General features: G+C 32.6%; 2 protein-coding genes across 2 annotated transcripts; both read right to left on the bottom strand.

The window, feature by feature from the left end:
• Nucleotides 1-446: 446 nt before the first annotated feature.
• LOC140450245 (N-acetylneuraminate (7)9-O-acetyltransferase) lies at nucleotides 447-26880 on the bottom strand. The gene is made up of 6 exons (XM_072543764.1): nucleotides 26655-26880; nucleotides 26500-26596; nucleotides 18736-18981; nucleotides 9577-9844; nucleotides 8986-9221; nucleotides 447-1915 (listed from the first exon to the last, which is right to left on the bottom strand). The coding sequence occupies exons 1-6, from the start codon at nucleotides 26779-26781 to the stop codon at nucleotides 496-498; spliced, it is 2394 nt and encodes a 797-aa protein (XP_072399865.1). The 5' UTR covers nucleotides 26782-26880; the 3' UTR covers nucleotides 447-495.
• Nucleotides 14136-17041, bottom strand: LOC140450246 (uncharacterized). The gene is made up of 2 exons (XM_072543766.1): nucleotides 16459-17041; nucleotides 14136-14928 (listed from the first exon to the last, which is right to left on the bottom strand). Exons 1-2 carry the CDS (start codon nucleotides 16748-16750, stop codon nucleotides 14288-14290), a joined length of 933 nt encoding a protein of 310 aa, XP_072399867.1. The 5' UTR covers nucleotides 16751-17041; the 3' UTR covers nucleotides 14136-14287.

Genomic DNA, 26880 nt, shown 5'->3' with positions numbered 1-26880 from the left:
AGCCAAACCACTCTCGCGGTAATTATCTCATCGATAATCGAACGATTCTTTGGAACTCAAATGACGAATTGACAAAATTTAAAAATCACGTAACTCTAAATTTAAGAGCAATTTAAAAAGGCTTCCGTATAATTCTACACTTACCCCTAGAATAAATGAGTTTAAATCATTTCAACTCTTGACTTCCTGCTTATAGGGTTGATGGGTTTAAAATTACTTTTTTTAGGATTATTTGATTGATATTTAATTTTGTTTTGGGGGTGGTCATGACCCCCCCCCCCTTGGATCCGCCACTGATTCTGCCTACAAGTTTAAAACTACAGTGTAATTATTATGTTTTTCTTTCATTTACCTATTGTACCGATTTCTATTCCATGTTTTATGTATAATTCACTGGTTATATCCGTGAATCGAATTACTAAATTGCATACAGAAATAAAACAAAATTTTACTTAAATAACTTATATTTATCACAAATAATAGAGTAATTTATACTTAAAACATACCGTCATTAATACCGATGGGCACCAAAACAGCAAGAAATAAAATTAAATTTCTCAGTGCCAGCTTCCAATCGTTTGGAACAGCATATGGGAGTAGCGCTTTGGTAATATTGTGGACTTCGTGAGACGCGCACACGAAAATATAAGTGGTTATTATCAAGTTAAGTACCGGATATCCTGGAACGAGTACCAAGACTCCGTGAGTGTCAGCTGCTAACCAGATATGGTACTGACTAACAAATAGCTCGAGGTATATTTCTCCAAACCAAGCAAACAAGCTTGAATATCGTGTTCTGAGCACACCCGATATGTTTCGGAGAAAAATAAAACTTACTATAGGTATAAACACAATATATGAATGGATCTCACTGCATTCAAGTTCATTTCTACAAAGATAAGTGAACATCATGTAAGAACCTATGCCTACAAGTGCGAGAAGGGTTGAACTCAGTGCTATACCCCTAGAAAATAAATTAGAATGGTTGTTGTCGTCAAAAATATTGTATCGTTGAGACAAAACCATAATAACCCCAAAAATCATTCCGTACATTACAGAGTAACGATCCAGCTTCCATCTAGACCACCATTCATGAATATCATCATCTATGGTAACGAACAAAGCCTTCCATGGCCTGGTAACAAAAATTTTTTCGAAAAACACTTCTGACATAAAAAGAATTGTAACCACACTACAAAAAGTGATAAACTTAATAAGTAAATAAAAATACTGCATCACATTATTCTCTGAGATCTGCGCCGTGATGTGAGGAGGAAAGGCAACAAAGAAGTAGATCATAAGATACCAGAAGGATAATAGAGGACCAAAATAATAAAATTGGTACGGACGGTTCATACTGAGACACAATGTAACTGTCATAAAATTGAGCTGAAACAACATTCGACAAAAACTGACAATTCCTACATCGTTTCTATACCACACATAACAAAACTGTTCATAACCTAATAAAAATAAATAAGCGGATATTAACACTTTAATATGCATATTTATCAATAGAACCTTAGACGCTCCAGTGACGTGATACACTAAAATGACAATCTGCATCCACCCTTTCCATTCATTCAATTGATCCCTGTGTAATACCTTGTTAAATTTACTTTCTTCCATAAAAAATAAACCTAAAACAGTAATATATCCAATAGGCAGCCAAAAACTAAATTCGGAATAGTATTTATTTTCTTTCATAAAAAAATTTGTGCGATCGCAGATAAAAAAATACGCAATGATCAGAGTCATCTTCGAGATGGTTTTAAACAAGAATAAATAATTGTTACTGGTTAGTGGTAGTTGAGGCTGCGAGTCATTATCGGGTAATCTGTGGTAGTCGTACACCGGTTTGCCGCAATATCGGAGTAACAGTCTTCTAAGTATCATCACTATTGCAATTGTTACACTAAAAATAAAAAAGAAAAGATTTAAAACACATACGGTATAGGTAAAAGTTTATGGTCTGTATGTACCTAATGTAAGATGGAGTGAGAAACACCTGTTTAAAAAGAGAGAGGTATATTAGGTCCGCCCTTTATATCGTCGAAAAGTGGAAATAATAAAAGAGGAGAAGTTCAACATTGCCAAATTGGTTTTATTTGACCTGTTGTCTTTTTAGCATTTTAATAATCAAATTTGGGCGAATTGATTTAAATGGCAGCTTACTGTTTTTTATTTTAAATATGCCACAATTTTCCTTTACAATAAGTTTAATTTAACATTTTGATTTCCACTTCGAAAATCGTTTTATATAAATAAAATTTATTAATGTTTCGTATTTTAAGTACGATTTCCGAATTGGAAATCTAAACATCAAAATAAGCTTATTTTAAAGTCACACTGTGCCTTATTCACAATAAAAATAATAAAACTGCATAATGACGCCATAATAAAAAAGCTTCTTACAAAATTATTTGACAACGTCGAGTTGTCAAAGTAAGGACACTGTAGTAACGAGAATTTTTATCGTTAACGAAACTGAACCGTTTTTCGTAAACAAGTAACTATTTAAAAACTAATTAAAATATTCAACTAGTTGATTGTTTAACAGTAGTTTCAAATAAGCGAGTACATAAACAAACATGCTTTCTTGAATCAAAGAAAAAAATACTGAAATACTTTAAATGGCTTTTCAAATGTGCTATAGTTGATTTATAACTAAGTTTTTCGTTACAAATATTGCATACAGCCTTCTCACTGTCAAACACACAAACGGTTAATAAAGTAAATATTCAGCACTCACAGAATAAATTCACATTTACGTTAGACAAAACACAAACTCCAAATAAAAATTATGTTTGCTGAATAATACAAAACATGAATCGGGGATTCCCAATATTTCAAATTAAAAATAATCGATCATTGCAAAATTCAGAAAGTCGAGCATAAAAGTTGCATCTTCTACAAATGTGCATTTTTTGAAAATACAATTATTACACTTGTACTAGGTAAATAATTTTAACGACTTCTCAATTGAATATTTACAATAAATCCTTTAATGAACTATCAATAAAGATTTGAAATCGAAAATGCAGATCAATCGAAAATCGAAACTCATTTTATCAATTAGAATGCCTACATAGTTATTTTATTTTCAACGTCAACCGATCGCCCGAGTGTCCACCGTCCCGAAAGAGTCGGGATGTTATCTTTAGTTTTGTAGTAGTCTCTCTTCATCTGCCGATATGTTTTAACTGCCGAACTCATGCCTGTACAATTTTGTTTTTAGCATCCCCCAAAAATAAAAATCTAGAGGAGCTAAGTCGGGTGACCGAGGGGACCATTTTATTGTACCGTCTGTACTAATGACGCGCTCAGCAAAAATTAACGCTAAATAGTCTCTAACGGCTTTTGCATTATGTGCAGGACAGCCGTCTTGTTGAAACCAAATGTCGTTGAAATTAATGTGAAAACGTTGAAGCGCACGAATTTAATTTTGCAGTAATTGGAGATATTTGACTGCGTTTAAATTGCCTTCAATAAAAAAAGGACCAATAATATGGTCTCCCAAAAATTCCAGTCCAAACATTCAATTTTTGTGGATACTGCGTACGCACAGACACACTCAAATGCTTATTCTCCTGAGACCAATAACGTACAACGGATGGATTATGTTTCTTGTGAATTGTGAAGGAGGACTCATCTCTCATCTGTAAACAAAATATTTTTTTTTAAATTATTATTTGGATGGCATCTCTCCATCATAATTTCACAAAATTGCATCCATTTAAATTTATCATCAGGAAATATTTCTTGAGTTGTCTGCACTTTATAACAATGGTAGTTGTTTCTTTTCAAAATATGCCTCACTGTTTTTGCATTCAAATCAACTTCATCGGCAATTTGTTTACTTGAACACGGCGTAGCTTCAGCCAATGCACAAACTTGAATTTCTCGTTCTTGAGAAATTTTCTTTTTGCGATGTTGATCCTGATGGGCAGCATTTTTTACATCTGCCATTAGTACAGCCAAACTTTTCAAATTTATGAATAATGGCTAATACAGTTTTTTCTATAGGTATTGGCCTATTTTCAAAAACCATAATAAATAAATTGATAGTTTCTTGTACTGAATTGCTTACAAAGTACCATTTTATTATTTGTACCCGTTCTTCTGTTGTCGGCATATTTAATTCTTACAAAGTTACCTCCAAAAAGAAATACATAGCATAGCTGTCGGCCTGTCTAGTATGCAATTTACCATTCAAGAGAAGGGACGAATGGCTATGTTGCCAAAATTATCTTGTTTTATTCAAAATTTGGTTACAATTTCGTCAAATAAAAATGCGAATCTGTAAATTTTTCATGGATTTAAGAAATTTTGTACCAGTATTTGTGTCAATTAATGTTTCATTTTTAATATCATCATCCAGTTTTGAATGGCAATATAACCGCACCACTGATCGCAAATTTTTTAAATCAAGTCAATGTTTTAATTCAAATATGTAATAATGCAACCCTGCTGCCGTTTCTTACGTATAAGCTGGATCGGCAATAATCGTCTGGCGACCAAGGGGAAATATGATTGTTTTCTTTATCTACTCGCTGAAAATATGATTTTATATCTGTGTTAGATATCCTGTTAAATTCTATCATACCGACCATAAACTTTTACCTATACTGTATAAACGGAAATTGCATTTTAAATTCCTAGCAAAGAAAATAGCAAACGGAAACCGCAAACTCTTTCTTAGCTTTAATACTTTTAATATACTTTCGAAAAATACCCTCCTAGAAAAAAAATCGTATTTAGGCAGATAAATTCGTATTGAAAATCAGGGAGTGCTCGTAATTTTGTACACTTTTGATTTTTTTGGGATGTAAAACTATTGATCTCATTTGACAAGTGATAATATGTATATTATTATACTATCTATCGACGCATGCTTTAAAAACTCACACAACTGACACTTAAAACCAATGGCGTTGCGCGTTAGCTATATTTTACTTTATATTTGATACCTCACGTTTTTCAACTGGCTTTAATTTGATATAAAAAACATACGTCATGAGTAGCGTAGTTTATTTAAAAAATCAATGAACGAAATTTTGTTCAAAAATTAATTACTATTAATTGAATTTTTGGCCACTTTTTGACTGACAACCTATTATCAATAGATGGGTGGAATACTTTAATCAGGCACTCGTTTAATTAGGGGAGAAAGAAGAAAACCTGGACGACGAAAGAGATGAGGTAAGGGGAACAGGCGAGAGAGAAGAGGAACCACCAACGGTTCTTGAAATTAAAGATGCAACAAACCAGCCAGAAAAAAAATCACCCGGAATAGATAATCTCCCAGCTGAACTATATAAAGAAGGTGGCCATGATACCATAATGGCATCACAGCAGCTTATAAAAGAAATATTATAGAAATCCCTCCCTAATGATTGGAATATTGGAATACTATTGCACCATACACAAAAAAGGAGATATCTTTGAATGCTCTAACCACAATATAAAATATTTTCAATAGTACTATGTCACTGTATGGCACCATACGCAGAACGGATTTCAGAGGTGGTAAATCGACAATTCATCAGATTGCAACCCTGAAACAAATTTTGGAAAAAACACTGGAATATGGCGTTGATATTCATCACATATTTATAGACTACAAAGCAGCCTACGACTCTGCGAATAGAAGAGAAATTTTCAAAGCAATGAACGAGTTAGGAATATCAAATCATTTGGTAAATTTGGTACCAAAAACACAACTAACTCTTGAAAAGTTGAATGTAGAGTACGAATTCAGGAATGTAGAGTACCAAGCGATACCACACGCAAATGTAAATAAGATGAACAAAATATTAACCGTGACAGATTCTATGTCATCACTACAAATAATCAGGAAAATCTACACGCTGCATCCATTAGCTTTAATAATAAAGGAAGAACTAAATAAATTGCATACTAAAGATACAAGTATCAAGTTTCTCTAGGTCCCATCACATGTTGGAATAGCAGGTAACGAAGCAGCAGACAAAAATGCCAAAGAAGCTATAAACGACAACAGTATCCCCATATCACCCCAATCGGAATCCACACCATCAAAGCTTCAGGAGATAAAAAATAAGATTGGTCCATGGCAACCACCCGAGGTACCCAGACGAAAGCAAATAATTGACATACTGGACATACTCAGTTTTCTCATGAACATTTGTTTAAGAAAGAAGAACGCCCAATTTGTGATGAGTGCGGTTCACCCCTTGCGTTAAAACATGTGCTAGTGGAAAAGTGCGAAAAATTAAATCGTCACAAAATTAAATACCATTTACCAAATAATCTTAAAGACATTTTAAATTCAAAAAACACTATAGATAACCTACATTTGTTTTTTAAAGACTTTAATTTACTCAGCAAAGTGTAATTAACTGTTACCGTTCCGCTAATAACCTTATTAGATTGAAGCGGGTTTTTTGTCAACACAAAAAAGGTGGTCAAGTTGTTTTTCAAGAAGTTTGCAGGTGGTACAAGTGAGAGAAATCAGACAAAAAGATTTAGGAGTTATGGAAGATTGATCAGGTTTTTTGATTGGAATGACTATAGAATTGCTCCAAATATCTGGGAACTTATGTGTGTTCCAGATAAGGTTATAAATTTCGAGAAGTTTGGAGAGAATGTATTTTTTATACGAAGACAGATAGATAAAGAGTAAAGGGGGCGTTAATAAACGAGACATCACGTGTAATTGACGGGAAGGTGGAGAAAGATTGAGTGTGTACATAACTGGGACGGGAAGTATATTACTTTTTTACCTATATGAGATTCGGCAGCAGTAAGTAAGTTGGAGGAGCCGGACATGACGATAGGAAAGTGGTTGCTATCATCTAGGTCATCAAAAACTTCCCAGAAAAGGGAAGGTGCAATTTTGGGGTCACAAAGGCTAAGATCAATGGCTGAAAATGACGCTGAACAGATGGGTATCAAGTCCAGTATTTAGTAGAAAGGTATCTGAATAATTTAAAACGTTTTTAATAACTTTGCCTTTACCAAAAGTACGGAATAAGCCCCAAATGCTTAAATGCCCCAAACAGGCATTAAAGTCACCAACAAGAATATACGGGAGGGGAAGTTGAAATATTAAATCTACTAACTCTTCTTCATTGAGAGTATGTTCAGGAGGGATGTATATGCTGCAAATGGTAAGTTTGTTTGGACACGTAACAGCTGCTTCTATATCTGTAGTTAAAGGTAGAAGAGAGAAGTATACATCACTAGACACAAATAATGAGGTACCACCATTGGCTCTTGTACAGTTTGTGCGGATATGATGATATCCTTCAAAATTTTTAAGTTTGTCTTGATGCTCGATTGTAAAATTTGTTTCCTGGAGACAAAAGATGTCGGGATTATGAGAGGAAATAATCTTTTGAATTTTCTCTAGGCGAGGATAAAATCCATTGCAATTCCATTGTATCAGACCGAATGTTATTAATTTGAAAAAGGACATAAAGAAAAGAAAGAAAAACTATTGAGAAGGAACGGAGTTGTCACTTGTGTTTTCGTCGTCAGTGAGTAGTTGTTCAGTGAAATCATTTGAAAGGGATGAAGCTTGAGCTTAATTTTATTTAACAAACGTGTTATAGGATTTTTTAAAGATCTTTTTTTTATCGTAGTATAGATCAGGGCGAGATCTTTCATTAAGGAGGGTACGTCAATGGTAAATTTACTAGCTTCAGTTAGAAGTTAGAGTGTTGTTGGTGCCAAAGGGAGTATTCGAGGAATGAAGTAAGTTGGGTTACATTGAATAAAAACGATTCTGAAACATCTTCGTAGAGTTTATTAATAATGGAGAGAGATTCTTGATTAATAGTGTGACAGTCACAATCCGTTGATTTGGATTTCTTTGAATTCTTTTGGCAGGTTTTTGCATGATAGTTGGTGAGAACTCAAGCGGAGGCATTAGGTTAAAAATTGGAGGAGGAGTAGTAGTGGATTATAGGAGCTGAGGTGAGTCGAGGGTACGTCAGTAGAACATGGTCTTTTTTCGCCCATTTTTTTATTAGTAAGCTCGGGATAGGAGGAAGATGTAGATATTTGGAAAGGCATTACTGGTGGTTAGCATGAAACGAGATGGTTGTTCCACTTCTTATGAATTAATTGAAATTGGATGGATGTCGTGGGAAGGGGCACCATTTTGGATATTGGGGCATGACTCTGCAGTATGTTCAACCTGTTTGCAAAGAAATCATTCTAGTTTATCAGTTGAAATAAATATTCTGTGAATTAAATTTTCAAAAGAAATGGTAGTCACTGCAAATCAAAGTCAAAAAATCATCACTGCTGGATAAAATATAAGTTACGCGGCGAAAACTCAAAACATGAGGTATTTATCATCAGGTGGTCTCATATACGCTTACATTAGAAATATTAGAAATTAATAATAATAATTAATATTCTTTTGGAACGTGAAGTAAGTCTGAGTATTGGAATAACATTTGAATTAATAGAAATGTTTTGATGAGTGATGATTGCTAACTTGCGATGAAGAAGACAAGTATATACAGATGCGAGCATGGGAGATTCTAGATGCGAATTGTGAATTGTACATTTTTGGGAGCAACAATACTACCTATTGCTTTAATGTAATTTAACAGTACAGCACTGGGAGTGTGGAGGTAATTTTGCTTAGCTAGCAGCTGCTAAAATCTGGGTGCAGAAGTTTTATTTGTATTTTTTATATTGGTTCGTTTATCGGAAGTTGATGGGATGGATGGGATACCACATTTTTAAAGATGATCGTGCTATTAACTTAACTATTAGTTAAATTAATAGCACGAGTTAAACTAGTTAATTTGCTATTAACTTAACGGCATGTACTCGATGAATACCAACACGTGAAATAATGTATGATTTAAAAGAAAACTCATAAATGAAAAAATACAAAAAGTATTTTCAAGTGAAAACATTTACAGCTTCCACAAAACATCTTGTATAATCATTAAAACAAAAAGGAAAACTAAAAAAAGTAATTACCAAATAGCCATAACGGCGAAAGTGACAATCTGCAACGTTGTTCTTGGCTCTACTGAACTGCAACAAGTACCATCATTGAAAGCCATATAATCATTGCAATACATGTTAAGAAGAATCTGCGTATCATGTATTTGTGGTTTTTCTGCAAGGTGAATTCCATCCGGGCTTTCCTGAAGCATCCCTTGGCCTACCAAACGGGCACTCCACCAAAGATCCGCGGCAGAGTGGGATAAAACCTAAAATAGATAATTATCTACAAAAATTAAAACATAACTACATTATGCGTCTTTTAAAGTGCATAATTATAAATAGAATTCTTCAAAATAAAACGTTTATAATTTAAAATAAAGATGGTGCGTCAGCGATGGATGAGTAATACGGTAAAAACTTGGAAATTGCGACTCCGTGTCACTAATTCCATTGATCTCTAACGAACAGATGACGTTTAAATGTTTGATTTTCTAATTCATATTGATTTTTTATCGCGGCCTATGTATTAGGCCCGGGTCTTGTTGATTGATATAATCTGCTATACTCTTAGTCCACCACAAAACTGATCAATGAGGTATTATCATTAAAAAGAACATTTACCTCAATTGCAGCAGTGTTGTATTGATCAATTAATGCATTTGTAACCATATGCTCATCAGGTTTTAATTTTTCCTCGTTCACAGGTGCCTGCAAAGCCCATAGTGTCCAGGTTTTCCGTCGTGACAATCTGTCGATGGGTTGAACTAATCTGGTAAGATTCATGTAATATTCTTTTACGGCTACCTTTGAAGCATTTGATGATATTATTGGCCATAACGCGCCTCCAGCCACTATGACCGATGGAGGATGATCAGAGTTTTCCCAATGCCTAAAAATTTTATAAATGAAATGTGATTAAATTAGAGTGCTCCCAGAACCGATCCTGCTTTAAAAATGTAAACCTGTTATCTGTCTATAGTTTAGGACATCACGGTACGCTATACAATAATAATCAAAATCATAATGAAAACATTTAATACATACATTAAAAGTTAAATCTCTCAATAGTTGTTAAATTTAGGTGTAGGAAGTACTCGTATTTTTTTATAACTACTATGCAGATGACATGCAGAGTGTCACTCCAGTGAGTGATTACCTTTAAGGAAGTAATTAACAAAACTTAAGAACAGTTAAAGTTCCTTCTAATAACGTCATAATTTGCAGGGTAGTACACACAACATACGGTCCATGGCAAAAGATGAAACTTGAGACATAATGGGACTATCAAGTTAAAAGAAGATATGAAGGGTATGTGAACTTACATTCAGGCAACAGGCTCTACTACAAAGGCAAAGATTATACATACGGTGGAGTAGGTTTCTTAATCATAGCATCTCGGACAGGGTTACATACATGATCTTGAACTAAATTCAGAAACCAGAATAAAGATTGTGCAGTTTTATGCTCCAACTGAAAAAGCAACAGAAAGTGGACATGGATTGCACCTAACGGAACTACAAAAAATGAAATAGACTATTTTCTCTCAAACAAAAACAACATAACAACTGGTAGTGACCATCGTATAGTTAGAGCGAAGATAAATATTAACATGAATGCATAGAGAAAAAGGATCTTTAAAAAACAACGCGGATAGATGCATTTAAAGTAAGAACACATGAAGAGGAATTCCGCAAGGTCTTAGCGAGTAAGTTCGAATCAGATCCTTTACATAATCAAGACAAAATTGATGACATTAACAAAAATATAAATAAAAACCTTCTCGAAGTCGGACTACAGGTTGCAAAGAAAACAAGAACTAAGAAGACAAAATAAGCAACGAAACTAAGCAACTAATGAAGGAAAGAAGACAACTACTAGAGGAAAACAAACGCCATACTCAAGAATACGTAGAACTTTATAAAACAATTAAAAAGAACTAAAACGGAACATAAAAAATAGGACGAGAACTTAGAGCAAGTCATTGAAAACAACAGAGGCCTAAAATGTCTAAGACCAACACTGGGTGTCCAAAAAATCATCAAAATTAAAGACACCAATTATAAGGAAGAGAAGAACAAATATAAAATAACAAAGATAGGCGAAGACTTCTACAAAACCTTGTACAGCTCGCAAAGCCAACCTAATGAATCAACAAAAGAAAACATCATCTAATCCATTTATGTCAACATCAGGTGTACCACAAGGTAGCAACTTGGGTCCTCTTCTGTTCGCTATATTTATTAACGATTTGCCTCACTGTGTGAAGTTTTCGACAAGCCTGCTATTTGCAGATGATTTTAAGATGTTTCGAGAAATTTCAACTCTGCAGAACTCTCGAGATGCTGCAATGTGATCTGAACTCAGTAAGTAAATGGTTCGATGATAACAAAATGTTTCTAAACACTTCTAAATGTCATGTTTTTACTATCACTCGAAAAACACAATACATGGAGAACCAATACAAAATTTCTAGCACTGTACTTGGAAGAAAGAACACTTGCAAAGATCTTGGAGTAATGTTTCAGGCCAAATTTGAGATTGAATGAACATTATCGGATCATCATTGGAAAGGCATACAGAACTCTTGGCTTCATAATTCGTAATTCAAAATTTTTTAAAAGATTTGAAACTCTAATATCATTATACAATGCACTGGTAAGACCTCACTTGGAGTATGCCTCTATTATATGGGCGCCACAAGGCGAACTCAATGTTGATCTGATTGAAGGTTCAAAAACGATTCTTGAGGTTTCTTTAGGTCAGAAAATTTGGTATATATCCATACATGATTTACTATAATGCTATATTAACTTGTTTTAAAGTTCAGCGACTGGATAATAGAAGATATTTTCATTCAGCCCTTTTTATTTACTGTGTTGTAAATCACATTAAATATAAAGATTGCTTTTTTATAAATAATATTAAATTTAATGTTCCAAAAACACATCTAAGAATTAATAACAAACGACTATTCTCAACTAATAAGACTAATTGTGTTTTAAAGGAAGTTAAATAAATAAATAACTAAAAATAAAAAACATAGGATCAGAGGTACTACCAAATATAGAGAGATTTGAAATAGAACTTTAAAAGAGCTAAAAAATAATAAAGCGTCAGGACAAGATATTTGAATTAAATTGAAACATTTCTTTTAGTGCCCACATGTTGCTCTACCTAATATTCTGTAAAATTATAAAATTATGAAATAAGTGGACATAGTATACTCACAAGTTTTTAATAATTCTATGTATAGTATCGTTATAGGTTACTACCTACTTTTGTAATGTTATATAGAATAGATCTGATGTAATAATAATAATTAATAATAAACAATACCCACTAGTTTAAATCTTTTGAATAAAGATGAATGAATAGAGAATTTAAACGTAAAAATAGTCCAAATTTATACTGTTACTGGAACATATAGATCAACTGCAAGTAGTTTACTTGATAAACAAGGAAATATTATAGTCAATGAACAAGACAGATTAGAGAGGTGGAAAGAATATTAAGGAGCTGTTTGATGACGATAGAACAAAAATTCAAATCAAAAACATATCGACTGGCCCAAACATAATACTCGATGAAATGGAAAGAGCTATAAAGCTATCAAAGAATAGGAAAGCAACCGGTCCAGATGAAATTCCAAGCAAAATAATCAAACTGCTCGACGATAAGGGCAAACATTCTCTTCTAAGCCTCTTTAATAAAATATGCGAAACAGGACATATCCCAACAGACTGGCTACTGTCAACATTTGTAATGATACCGAAAAAAATAAATGCCAAACAGTGTGATCGCACTATCAGTCTGATGAGTCATGTACTGAAAATTGTCCTAAGAATATTTCACTCGAGAATTTACTACAAAATAGAAGTACAACTAAGTGAAACACAATTTGGTTTCAGAAACAACCTCGGGACCAGAGAAGCACTCTTCAGTTTGCAAGTCATGGTTCAAAGATGTAGGGTTATAGAACAATCAGTATATATGTGTTTTATCGACTTCGAAAAGACCTTTGACCGAGTAAACCATGACAAACTTATAGGTGTCTTGTAACAGGTGGGAATTCATGACCGAGACCTCCGTATTATCAAAAATTTGTATTGGCATCAATGTGCAAACATACGAGCTGGACACGACACGACGGAAGCAGTGGAAATACGACGTGGAGAGAGGCAAGGATGTATTCTATCGCTTCTACTTTTTAATATCTACTCCGAATTTATTTTCAAAGAAGCCTTAGTTGAAGATACAGGCATTAAAATCAACGGAATTAATGTCAACAATCTCAGATATGCAGACGACACGGTACTTATTGCCTAAAATGAAGAAGACCTGCAACGACTTATAAACAGGGTAACCAAAGCATGTGATGAATATGGGCTAAAACTTAATACTTTTAAGACAAAACTTATGGTTGTCAGCAAAACGGAGTTACAACCAACGAACATCAGAGCGTATGGAATAGAGTTAGAAAGAGTCCACAATATTACCTACTTGGGTGCAAACGGTAACGATAACTGGGATATAAATAAAGAAATAAGAATACGCATTGAAAAAGCCAGAGCCGCCTTCTATAAATTAAAGAAAATTCTAATTAATAGAGATATTACGTTAACCCTTAAAGTCAGATTAATAAGCTGCTACATATTCTCCACATTGCTGTATGGTATGGAGAGCTGGACCCTTAAGGTCGATTCTCACTATACGTTCCGTTTACTTTCCATACCCGTTCCATATACCTCCCATTATTTTAACCATCATTCTCAGTAGACGTCGCGTTTACTTTTCGTCTACGTTCAGTGTGGTAAAATTTTATTCCAAGTTTTTGACAGGAATACGCGTGTTTTTTCCTGCTTGATAAAATGTGGTCTGAAGAAAATTTAATAATAACAGCTATTATATTGGATGAAGAAAATAATTTAAATAAAAAAAGGAAACGGAAATATTGGATACATAATATGTTGAAACATAGAAATACTGAAGAAGAATACATAACTTTGTTTAAAGAACTAATGGATGACGATACTAAATTCTTTGAATATTTTCGAATGCCAAAATGCAAGTTCTTCGAATTACTTTCGTCTATTGAAGAACTAATAACAAGAAAGGATACTAGATTCAGGGAATCGATTAAAGCAAAGCAAAAACTGTGTGTTTGTTTAAGGTAAGTTTATTATTTTTTATAATATGTATTTTTACAAATTATTATACACAACTGTTAACAACAATTAACATGAGTTATCCTCATCATAAGAGTATGTTGCCAGATAAGACCCTACCGAAGTTGAAGGTGAGGGTGATGATGGAGGTATATAAGACGCAGGCATCATTGGGGTAGCAGCCTGTTCACCATCATCAAAAATGATTGGCTGTATGGAGCTGATGGTTGACCCTGTGTTTGTAAAATTTGATCTAATTCTAGTTGTTGAACTAGATTGAAAATTTTGTTTTCTGCAATATTCCGATGATACGGAGTAAACTTTTTGACTTTGGCAGCAATACTCTGAAAAAATACATCAGTTGTGTCCTGTTTTAAAACCTGACGATTTTCTTCAGTTTCCTGTTTTCGAATGAGATATTTCATAAGCTCTGAACTTGCAGAAACCTCATGGTTTGCTACTTTTGAAGCTTTTTTTCTGAAAACTATCTTCGGCTTCTTTATTGGAGTTGATTCATTTTCATCTCTGGATATTAATGCAGTATCTTGCGCTGTTTTGGCCGTGTCTTCACTATTATTATAATTTTCTATTTGCCCTGACGAATTCATTTGACTTGTACCAGTTGAAGAATCTTCGATATTACTTACTGTATCTCTTTGACGTACGTATGGTTCTAAAAAACTCATTTCAATGTCATATCGCCATTTCTTTATTTGCTGACTAGCTTGCCCTGATTTTGTAATTTTATTTTTTTTACTTTTTCTCCATTGATCTCGAAGCTGATACCATCTTGCTTTACATGCAGACCCTACAAATAACAATATTTAGTTATTTATGAGCGTTTTAGTATATACTTTGTGTTTCAGGTTTTTGGCAACTGAAGATTCCTTTCAAACAATAGCATTCAGTTATAGATTGGGACATTCAACAGTATGTTCAATTGTTAAAGAAGTTTGTGAAGCAATAATCCAAACTATGTTACGGAAAACAATGCCACCACTAACAACTGATGACTGGAGAAGGATTGCAAACGAGTATTGGAATATTTGGAATTTTCCTAACTGTTTAGGTGCAATTGATGGGAAACACGTTGTAATAAAAGCTCCTGCCAATTCCGGCTCTCAGTTTTTTAATTATAAAAAAACTTTTTCGATTGTTCTTTTAGCATTAGTTGACGCTCGATACAATTTTATAGCTGTTGATATCGGATCGTATGGCAAAAATAGTGACGGAGGAATTTTCGCGCATTCTAATTTAGGAAAATCTTTAGAAAACGGTGATTTGAATATTCCTGACCTAAAAAAGTTTCCAGGCTCAGATCAGCTCATGCCTTACGCCATGGTAGGAGATGAAGCGTTTCCTTTAAAACAGAATTTATTAAGACCATATTCTTCAGTTCAGCAAAGAGATGATATAACGAAAAAAATTTTTAATTATAGATTGTCACGTGCTCGAAGATGTTCTGAAAATGCTTTCGGTATACTAGGCCAAAAATTTCAAATTTATAATAGGAGATTGAATGCAGAACCACAATATGCCGACAAAATTGTTCTCACAACTTGTATTTTACATAATTATATCAGAAATGATAACATTCCTTCACAAACTCCGGTAACATATACAAACGGTTCGTTACGTAATTTGTCACAACAGGGCGGAAACGCGACAACTACAGCTTTTAATATTAGAGACGCTTTTAAAGATTATTTTAATTCTGTAGTGGGAGCCGTTGATTGTCAGTTGAATGCAGTTTCCTAGTGTTAAATATTTAAAAATAAAAATAAATAAATTATTTAAGAATCAAAAGTTGTAGTTATTTCTATACAGTACCTAACAAGTTTCTGAAATTTTCTTTGTGGCATGTTTAAATTATTATTATGTTTTTATGGGATTGAGACACAATTGTTGGTGTATTGAAAATTACATTGTTTAATTAATAACTACTGGTTGATCTTTAGATTTCCACTCCGGAAATCGTTTTCAAAAATGAAAAAGAAATTAAGTTTGAAAATTCAGGTTAGAATTTTCAAATTTAATTTTTTTTTTTCATTTTTGAGAACGATTTGCAGAGTGGAAATCGAAACGTCAAATAGTTAGTAGTTAATAATTGAGACATGCAATTTTTATTACACTAACAATTGTGGCTCAATCCTATATAAACATAATACTAAGCTTACAATAAGTCTAGTTTTTTTCAATGAACTTTAAATTAGAGTGGAAACAACTTCCATATTCAGTTGTGTAGACAAAAATTACTTTTTCTGAGACATTCAGTATCACAGTTGCTGAGATTTTGCATTATACACATAAACAAGCAAATAATTTAAAATTTACTTACCTGTGGCATCAAGTTCCTTGGCAATAGCTGACCAGATATTGTCTTTAAATGAATTATCGCTATATTTTTTATTTTCAAAATCGTATAAGGCATTATTTTGCCTGACAAGTTCTATCAATTTTTCGTCATTCATATTTATCTTAATAACTTCGACTGAACCGCGATGTAATAATATTCGCACTATCCATATCGTACCCGACACGTCGCAGCTTGTCGCAGAAAAAATACGTGGCCGGTAATCTTGAACGCGAGGCTTCGGGAATGGTAGGTAAACGGAACGGAAAGTGGGCATATACTATATGATTTGTGTTTAATAATATTTTATCTAAATGGAAAGCCACGGATATAGAAAGTAAACGGAACGTATAGTGAGAATCGACCTTTACAGAGACATTAATAAAACAATTAGAGGCCTTTAAGATGTGGATTTATCGACGAGTATTGCAGATAAGTTGGGTTGATCGAATAAGAAATGAAATAGTTTTACATCGAATGAAAAAGAGCACAGAAATAACAAAAACGATAAAAATTCGAAAGTTACAATATTTCGGTCATGTAATGAGACATTCAGAGAGGTATAACCGTCTACACCTCATAATAAAGGATAAGATCGCTGGAAGGAGCGGCCCAGGCCGACGAAGAATATCCTGGCTTCGAAATCTCCGAGAATGGTATCAAGAGACCACCGCTAATTTGTTTAGAGCCGCCGTAAACAAAGCTATTATTGCCGATATGATCGCCAACGTTCGATAATCGGACAGGGTAATGAAAGAAGAAGATACTGTTACTAGAGATAGAAATAATAAAAATCCTAATTCAATTGTCATTGTCTGAATCTTTTGCTGTTTCTTTCTCAGAAAATGATAAGTTAAAAAAATTGTGATAAGGATTCAATATCTTGTCACACAGAAATTTTAAATGGTCATACTTTTTTTTGGATAAAAGAAGTAAAATTGTATTTAATAGTTTTAAGCAAAAGTCTGACATTGACGTTAAGTGAATTTCTTCCTTTTTTAGATATAAATATTTTTTTAAATGGATCATCGTTACTGTAAGAATATTTAATGAAAACTGCATTTGGGGTATGAAAGTTTGTTTGAACAGTTTTAATTTTATTCTACGTGACTTTTTCATTTTGTTCATCCTTGTCCCAGTTGATTGCCGTTTTTTCTTGAAAACTTTTTAAATTTAGTATGTTTGCTTGCTCTCGTTCAAGTACAACGTAAGGTTTCCCTTTCGCAGACCTAACGATTGTATACCATTATTTAGGAGTATAAACAGATACATTCCTGGCAGCTTTTCTATAACACTATGTACCAAGTTCCCTTCAGACTGTATATGGCCTTTTTCTAGAAATGTATGATGCATTTTTATTTCGTGTTTTTGGCACAGGTAATTGTATAACAAAAACAAATATTTGTTTCTGTTTTGTCCAGAATAGAACGAGAACTCTTTTACACCTTTTCGGATCTGATTTTCGATAAAAAAGAGGAAAGAGCTGCCAATTTGTAAAGGTCCCCTTTTTGCAATACATCCATACCACTTGTAGTAAAATGAATCTTTAGGTGCCAAGTTGAAGGCCGTGAAATTATACGTACTGAGTTTCAATTTATAGTACGCAAAACTGACGTCGGATTTTGGGATCCCTCGCCATGTTCTTGTTTCGAATATGTAATTGAAATTTTTCTTCTAGTTTTAATTTTTTTTCTGCAGATGAATGTTCGTAATCGTGACAAGTATCAACAAGTCTTTTTTGGGACGAAAAAAAGACTCGGTATTTAATATTGTTCTGTACAAACTTTCCGTCGCTTTTGTTCGATATTGTTATTTTGACAATATTTTAAGTCAGACAAATAAAAAATATATAATGCAATTTAATAATGTATTCCTACTTTATACAAAATAGTTTTTTTAAGATTCTACAAAAAATTAGAAATTGGTGAATAAAAGTGTGTCGTCAGAGGAAAATCGTTTACTTCTGTCTTTTGACTTTCTCAAATAATCTTAGTTAAATAATACTCCTAACATTTGTGAAGCTACGGTAAGGGCTCATACTTTAAAATTAACAAAAAACTTTATTTAAGACTATAAAAAAATCAGTATAAATGAACCTAATAAATGCCCCTTCACCTTGTAATGAACACCAATATTTCCTTTATGTAAAGAATCCAAATCTCAGAATAGTAGAACTAGTTTACAATTAGAACTGAGAACGTGAAAAAATATGAAATAATATGAAAGTGTTTAAAGTATATCTATTGAACTCTAGCAACTTACCTGAAAAGACTGACCATTTGCCGTGAAACATATGGTGACCATATGAAGTCTACCTTTATTTTTAATCTGTCATCAATGTGTGTTAAATTAGTATATACAAGAGTTGGTTTCTGGCTAACATTTTCCTCTTGTTTTAAATGGTGTACAAAAGCCTTATATAATTCCTCGATTCTGGTATCGCCCACGAAAACAAAGTGGGATTGTAATCCAATATATCCTAAGTAACGGAGGCATCGTTTAGTGTCACTAAAACAGGAATAAGTTTAGAAAATAATGTCACAAATATAATCGTCGTTCAACTGACGTTTCATTACGTTTAGAAGATATTTTAGTTAGCAAATTACAATTTTTTTGAAATTCCATTTTTTTAACGAATTTATAAAGATGGAGACTTTAGTGAAGATCTATAAAATGATTGTAAAAGTGCTTAAAATTGAATTTTGGAATAACCAGCATTTGGTAATGTGTAGAAAAACTGTATTACTGCAGAAACTACTGCATTAAAGATTCAGCAGAGTCTCCCGAGCCCGACTGAGACCTCGGAAGCCCTGAAGAAGACAGCGAGGACGTCGAAAGCTCGGCCCAATGGATATCGACGCGGTTCAACTCGGACTGGTGAGTTTAATATTAATTTTTATAATAGTATTAATCTTCTAAACTACTTTTATTATTCACTCGCATTATCCTTTTCCATTTGTTTCAAACGTTTCAACGTTTGGCATTCCTTTCCCCAGGTAGCTGTAGCTTCCTCCGTGGTTGGTGTTAGATGTTGCCCTGGAAACCATCAGGGTCTTCTAACTCTAATGCCACAAATTGGTTGCATTGCTCCTGTAGTGATCCTTTACAAAGTTAATATGCTCCTTTTCTAACTTGGCTGCACCGTACTGAAGACGAGCAATAGTCAGAAATACGTATATATGGTTGCCTTCCATCGATATACCATTTTTGGTTTTCTGTTTTGCGAGACATGCCATTACTTTTTACTTTTATTATTCACTCGCATTATCCTTTATATATATATATATGTATATATATATATATATATATATATATATATATATATATATATATATATATATATATATATAATAATTATTCAACGACCCTCGTAGAAGTTTATAATTGTGTCTCAAACCTTCACAGGAATTGGAATTTGGTTAACATATGTTATGGCCCTTAAATTTTCGGTATCGCGTCGAGTCGTTTGCATAGATTGCAATAAACCAGTGCTTTGTTTGTCTTCTTTGGAGAAACATCTCTAAATGAAGCCAAATGTCCGTTTTAAAATATCAAAATCTTCGTATCTTTGAATATGAACATTATTAACCGCAGAGTTTGTGTGTTGTTTGTTTTTTTTTTTTGTAAAGTTAGTTTTATATGTTGAGTAAATTTTACAGTACATATATAACATCGATAATATGATAATATGCTATAATATGCTACATATTGAGTTGTAAGTTATGAACTATTAACACCTGTATATCTTATAAACTCTTTGTCATCTGTTGTATTTTAGAGAACTGATGAAGCCTTAGAAATATAAGGCGAAACGTCTTCGATTAAATTAATGAAGTAGTCGACTTCTTTTTTTTTTATTTGCCAAACTGAATGACCGATTAAACCTCTGAATTCACTAGTTGAATACCTTTGATATAGGTATGAATGGCTTTTATCCACCTTTGTTACTATACCAAAAAAGATAAATGCCAAACAATGCAGTGATTACCGTACAATCAGTCTGATGAGCCATGTACTGAAAATATTTCTGAAAATTATACACTCTAGAGTACACAGAAAACTGGAAATGGACATCAATAATACCCAGTTTGGATTCCGAAATGGACTTGGAACAAGAGAAGCGTTGTTTGCACTGAACGTTATGTCTCAAAGATGTCTTGACATAAATCAAGATGTATTCATGTGTTTCATAGATTACAACAAGGCCTTTGATAAAGTGCGGCATGATCACCTAATCAGACTCCTGACAGAAAAGAATTTAGATAAACGAGACATCCGACTAATAGCAAATATGTACTACAATCAGAAAGCAGTAGTGAGAGTAGAGAATAATACCACTGAAGAAATCGAAATAAAGCGAGGTGTGAGACAAGGGTGTATACTGTCACCAACCCTGTTTAATCTCTATTCCGAAGACGTAATGAATAGAACACTCTCTGAGCAATCCGTAGGTATTAAAATAAATGGTGTTAGATTAAACAATCTGAGATATGCCGACGACACCGTTCTGATCGCAGAAACACTTGAAGAGCTACAGACATTGGTGAATAAGATAGCAGACTGCAGCGAAGAATATGGACAGGAAGATATCGAAATCAACACAAAATGTCCAAAATTTATATTTACACAATGAAATTATCGATCGAGTTAGCAAATACAAATATTTAGGCACTTTTATAAATGAAGACAACGATAGCTCAGCAGAAATCAAAATAAGAATAGAAAAAGCCAGATCCATATTCACTAAAATGAAGAGAGTGTTCTGCGGAAGAGATTTGAGCCTTGAAATGAAACTTCGCCTGATGAGATGTTACATACTTTCTGTGCTGTTCTACGGAATGGAGTCATGGACGTTGAAAAAGATTGATACCAAAAAATTAGAGGCATTTGAACTGTGGATGTATCGCAGAATCCTGAGAATATCATGGACCGAGAGAGTCACAAATGTCGAGGTCTTGAGAAGAATGAATAAAGAAAAGGAAGTCATATTTACGATCAAAAAACGAAAACTGCAATACTTGGGACACATTACAAGAGGCGAAAGATATGACCTGCTTCGAATAATTATGCAAGGGAAAATAGCAGGAAAAAGGTCCATAGGAAGAAGACAAAACTCCTGGCTAAAGAATCTATGGGAATGGTATAGCTGTAGCAGCAACGAATTGTTTCGGTCAGCAGTTTTGAAAATACGTATAGCCCTGATGATCGCCAACCTCCGAAACGAAGATGGCACTTGAAGAAGAAGATATAGGTATATATATATATATATATATATATATATATATATATATATATATATATATATATATATATATATATATATAATTGCTTTGACGCTATAAGGAAACATTTATTTTTTACATCTTCTTGTAAAGTCCCTATCATTAAATGTGCCATATGGCGCCCCCGTGAGTCAGTACTTTTGTCAACTATAAAATATCGAGTTATCGGCAACAATTTTTCGAATTTTTCTTAATGTCTCATTGTAGCAAATCTCGATATATTTTTTCTTCAGGTACTTTCATTGGAAATGTAAAATTTACAATATTTCTGCAAAAATGATAAAGGTAACAAAGTTTCTGATCGATTTTTTAAGTTACTAATCACTACGCCATTGTCAATTGTGAGGTGTCTTTGCATGTTGATCGATTAAAAACTTTCTTTCTATCAGAATAAATCTGAAACAAATAGCCAAAGCTTATTTATTTACACATTTTTAAAACCAAAACATGCATTGAAAACTTTTCTTTTTGTGTTAACTTGTTTGTAAAATTTTCTGTGTTTGTGTTCTCTATTTAATTTTTCCATTTATTCAAACTCTTTACTGATTTTTTGCCGCGTTTTCTGTGTTTTTGTTTTTCCTCCCTTCTCGTTAATTGATATTCTTCAATATTGCTCCTAGTCCTTCAGTTGATACTTTTTCAGACAAGCCTCATTTGTTTGCATTCCTCATCAAACCAGTTGTTTCACTGCCGTTTGGGTAGGTTACCAAACACTTCATCTGCAGCCTTTTGCAGAGTGGATTTTATAAACTCCCAAGTTGTGTTAAATTCAGTGGGATCTACTTCACTTCTGGTTAGTGATAGTTTCCTATAGTAGATAGTTTTCGATCTTAGCATATTTTAAAGTTTCTTACGACATCAATACACTTTAATTTATCAACTTATATTTAATTATTGTCTTATTGTTCCTGGCGTTTGATTTACATGCTCTGAGACTCCCAGCTATGAGATAGTGATTAGAGTCAATATTAGTGGCTGTATAACTTCTGCAGTCTAGTACATTTGATCCATGTCTTGAATCAATCAGTATGTGGTCTATCTGATTTTGAGTGTGTTGATCTAGGGATGTCTATGTCACTTTATGTATATGCTTATGTTGGAAATATGTACTACTGATCGTCATGTTCAGAGATGCTGCGAAATTTACAAGTCTCATCCCATTATCATTACATTCTTTGTGTATGCTATGAGGTCGTATGGTTGGTCTGTACATCTCTTCTTGTCCTATCTTAGTGCTCATGTCCTAATAATCGGCTTAATGTCGTTACGGAGACATTGTCTATATGTTGTAGCGGTTCCTCCAAATAAACCCTGAGCGTAGTTCACATAAGTTTCGATTTGTTTTGCTTGCCCTATCTCCACATAATAATTTCTGTCCCCAATTTTCAACCCCTTATAGTAATACCATATGTGGTAGGCAAAATATTTCGTTACAATGTTTGTTCTAATTTCTCATAGAATGCTTCTTTTCTGTGTCTGTTTTATGCCCAGCAGAAGCATGTGCATTTATGAGCTTGTAGTTAAAGAATGTTCCACATATTCTTAGAAAAGATATTCTATGATCTATAATGTCAAAACCTATTATTTATTTATTTATTTATTTCAATGGAACCATTCACAATAAAATACAACAAATAGTAAAAAGGAAAGATCATGTACAATAAACATCAAAACAATAACAAAGAAACAAGTTAAAATTTGTACATTAAAACAGTATATCAAATTTGCAAGCAAAAAACTGCAAGCAAACAAAATACTGCTTGCAGTTTCTGATAATGCCAATAATAGTAAAAATGCAATAATTTCTAAATTAAACTGGAATCATTTTGGTGGCATGGCATATACACTAAATTTAATTGCCAAAGACGGTTTGAAAAACAAATTGATTATGGAAATTCTTTGTAAAGTCAAGACGATTGTAACTCATTCCTGAAAGAGTTATACAGCTAATGAGAGGTTATTGTCTTATCAGCGTAACCTGGGGAAAATATGGTTTAATGATGTTCCAGCTCGTTGGAACTCTACTTCTTACATGTTGGAAGAAGTTCCGTCGCGCTCATTGATAAGGAACTTCCTATTATAAATGTAGCTGATTGGAAAAATATTAAACACAAATATTAACAGATGTTACAAAAATTATTAGTGGAGAATTATACTACACTGCATCATTAGTAATTCCCATGTCTAATGGTTTGATAAGTGTTTACAGAAATTTAATAAAAAAGATTTTTCCCAACAGATTAAGATCTAAGAACTTTTCTGACTGGCTTAACTGAGCGGCTATGAAATGAAGAGAAAAGTAAAACTTTAATTAACTTAACATTTTTAGATCCATTATTTAAAACGTTTGGATTTTCTGGAATAAATTCAGGTGAGAATGCTAAACAATGTATTATAGCAGCAGTTTTAGAAAAATATGCAGAAGAACTTATATATGCAAAAAAAAATATTTCAGCAACAGATTTATGTCCTGAAATAACATCCACTATTTCCACTGATAGTGATAAATTCTCAATCTACAGCTCTTTCAACAAGTCTGTGACAGTAGCCAACCTCGGGGAACCAGCAAATCTTGTGCCATTATTGAGTTACAAAGATTTTTGGAGGATGAAATTATACCAAGAAATGAAAATACCTTAAACTGGTCACGCGAACACAAATATCACTATCCCACTTTATCAATAATAGCAAAAGAAAAATTATGTGCTCTGGCTTCCTCAGTACCTTGTGAAAGGCTGTTATCAAAAGCTGGACAAGTAGTAAATGAAAGAAGAGCTAGACTCAGTGATAAGAAAACACAAATGTTATTATTTCTAAATATGAATTAAAAATATTGTGATAATATTGAATAATACCCTTACTTTGTTTATTGTATAGAATAATGGTACATAAAAAGCAAATTTTTCTCAAAATTCAAAATGCTGGTTGGATATTTTTTAGTACAAATTGTACCTTAAAACAGTAAATTAAGTGATATAAAATCCAGGTATAACCTGATATCGAGGCTAAAATTAGATAAATTATAACTAATTTGCCCATGCAGCTTTCAAATCAAAAATGATAAATACTAACGACTCGCAATAATACCCAAACATAATTAAAAAAACCAACACTTATTTCTTAAGCATCAGGTTTTCTTCTAGAGAGATATTTTTATTTAAGTACAATAATTTTTACAAATATTTGGTACATTACAAGTTTATATGGTTTATTTTATTTTTATTTAATCATTTTTTGTTGTTTTAGAAATAAATAATTATTATTATCATTAACATTATTTTTATCATAATAATAATCCTTCGCCGTCACTGCTTAATTTCCTAACTATAACATGTGCGATCATAAATAAGATGCCTACAATAAGACTGCGACCATTCTTTCTATTCCAATAATGTTCAACTTCGCTGCCAATATAATATGATATATGGGATCGCAACAAAACTGCGATCACAATAGCAAGTAAAAATAGCAGCGATTTAAAAATAGCAATCACAAATAGCAGTGCTATTGAAAAATAGCAACTTAGATTATGTCTAGTGTTATTTTACTTATTAATGTTAATCTATGTTAATGTAAACTAATGTTAATCATTTAAACCCCAGCCTTTCAAGGTGATGGGTTTGTTTATTCAAATTGTTTATATTTGGATTCATTGTTCTAAATTCCTACTTTATAATCGTGTTTGTAAAGATTTCATAATATGCCTACATGCATTTGGGGTCTGATCCCTTTCTTAGCACAAGATACATTCTGAGAGATACATTCCCAAGAATTGGTATATCTGGTAAGATCTGTATGAACCCTTCTCTGATCAGTGCAAATAAAGTTAACTAACACATTCTATTCCTCTACTTTTACCTAACAACTTCTATGTTGTTCGATCAGATAGTAAGTCATTTATATCACTATAAGAGTAACTTAAGAAGAGTAACGTTAACAGATTTAGTTTGTGTATTATGCATAACGAGGTTGTTTACATATTAATGAATGAATATGGTAATCTTATGTATCAGTTTTACCTTGGTATTTGTCACATGCATAATTTAAAAAATATGCAACAGAACAAACTTTATATAAGTTAAATTTTATATATAAATATTAGTACAAACAACAACATATTTTCCTGTACCATATTTCCATTAACATGTACTTTCTTCTCATCCATATCTTACTAACGATTTATCAAATCAAATGACTCTTACTAATGATTTATCAAAAATCTGTAGCATTAACATTTGAAGTTTGTTGCTTATTTGAAAAAATTCTTAAATTGATATTTCATTCTTACATACAACCTCTATCGTATTCAAAAATTTCAATTGTTAGTTTAATAAAAGAACATTAGCTTCTTTTTTTTTTTATTTAATGTACTTTAAAAACTACTCAGACTTAAGAGATTTATAGAGATACTAAGAGAGACTACAATGGATCCAGTGTATAATTTATGTATAATTCTTTTCAAAATTGTTTTATTGTTTGCAGATAAATAATTTCTTACTATATTGAAATATTGTGTAGATAGATGGTACAATAGTTACTACAATACAATTTGTGTGTATTTGTTGCCCCTTACAAATTTGTTTGTATTTGTCTTTCTAGAACCATTTTTATATTCATTCATTTTATATTTACTGGTAAATAAACATATCAAGTTTATTATAAGTTTAACAATGATAATTACTCATCTTTTATGAAATAATCTATAGGTACACCTTTAATTATATAAGCAAAAACAAATATTTACCTGTTAGTGTAGAGATGTAGCATACACCCATAAGGCTGCCATTCTTTATCTGCTTTATACCTTCCATCAGATAAAAGCCATTTACAAGAGTTGGTACCTGAAAATCATTACATTTTTATTTAAATGCTTATACTACCGGATTATTATTAACATACCAAATCTCAAGTGTAATATTCCATGATAACAAGCAAATCCAATCACAAGAACAAGAGCTACCTTCTTTGCATTTGTCGAATTTATTTCTTCAATAATTCTCTCAATTTGTGATTTTTCTCCAGCCATAATAGATTATACAAATAAATTTGTTTCATTCTGAAAAAGTTATTACTACTTATCTGTTGTGCATATTTTATGATTAGCAAGTGACGTATGACGTTTAGA

The sequence above is a fragment of the Diabrotica undecimpunctata genome, chromosome 9, assembly GCF_040954645.1.
Source record: "Diabrotica undecimpunctata isolate CICGRU chromosome 9, icDiaUnde3, whole genome shotgun sequence".
Taxonomy (NCBI): Eukaryota; Metazoa; Arthropoda; class Insecta; order Coleoptera; family Chrysomelidae; genus Diabrotica; species Diabrotica undecimpunctata.
Note: the sequence above shows the minus strand (reverse complement) of the source record. Positions and strands in the feature narration are given on the sequence as shown.

Coding starts and splice junctions, on each gene's coding strand:
- LOC140450245 (XM_072543764.1), bottom strand. CDS start 26,781: ATGGCTGGAGAAAAATCACAAATTGAGAGAATTATTGAAGAAATAAAT. Junction 26,597..26,654: donor AATATTACACTTGAGATTTG/GTATGTTAATAA, acceptor AATGATTTTCAG/GTACCAACTCTTGTAAATGG. Junction 9,845..18,735: donor CAAATGGTCAGTCTTTTCAG/GTAAGTTGCTAG, acceptor TAAAATTTTTAG/GCATTGGGAAAACTCTGATC.
- LOC140450246 (XM_072543766.1), bottom strand. CDS start 16,750: ATGCCCACTTTCCGTTCCGTTTACCTACCATTCCCGAAGCCTCGCGTT. Junction 14,929..16,458: donor CAAGGAACTTGATGCCACAG/GTAAGTAAATTT, acceptor TGTTATTTGTAG/GGTCTGCATGTAAAGCAAGA.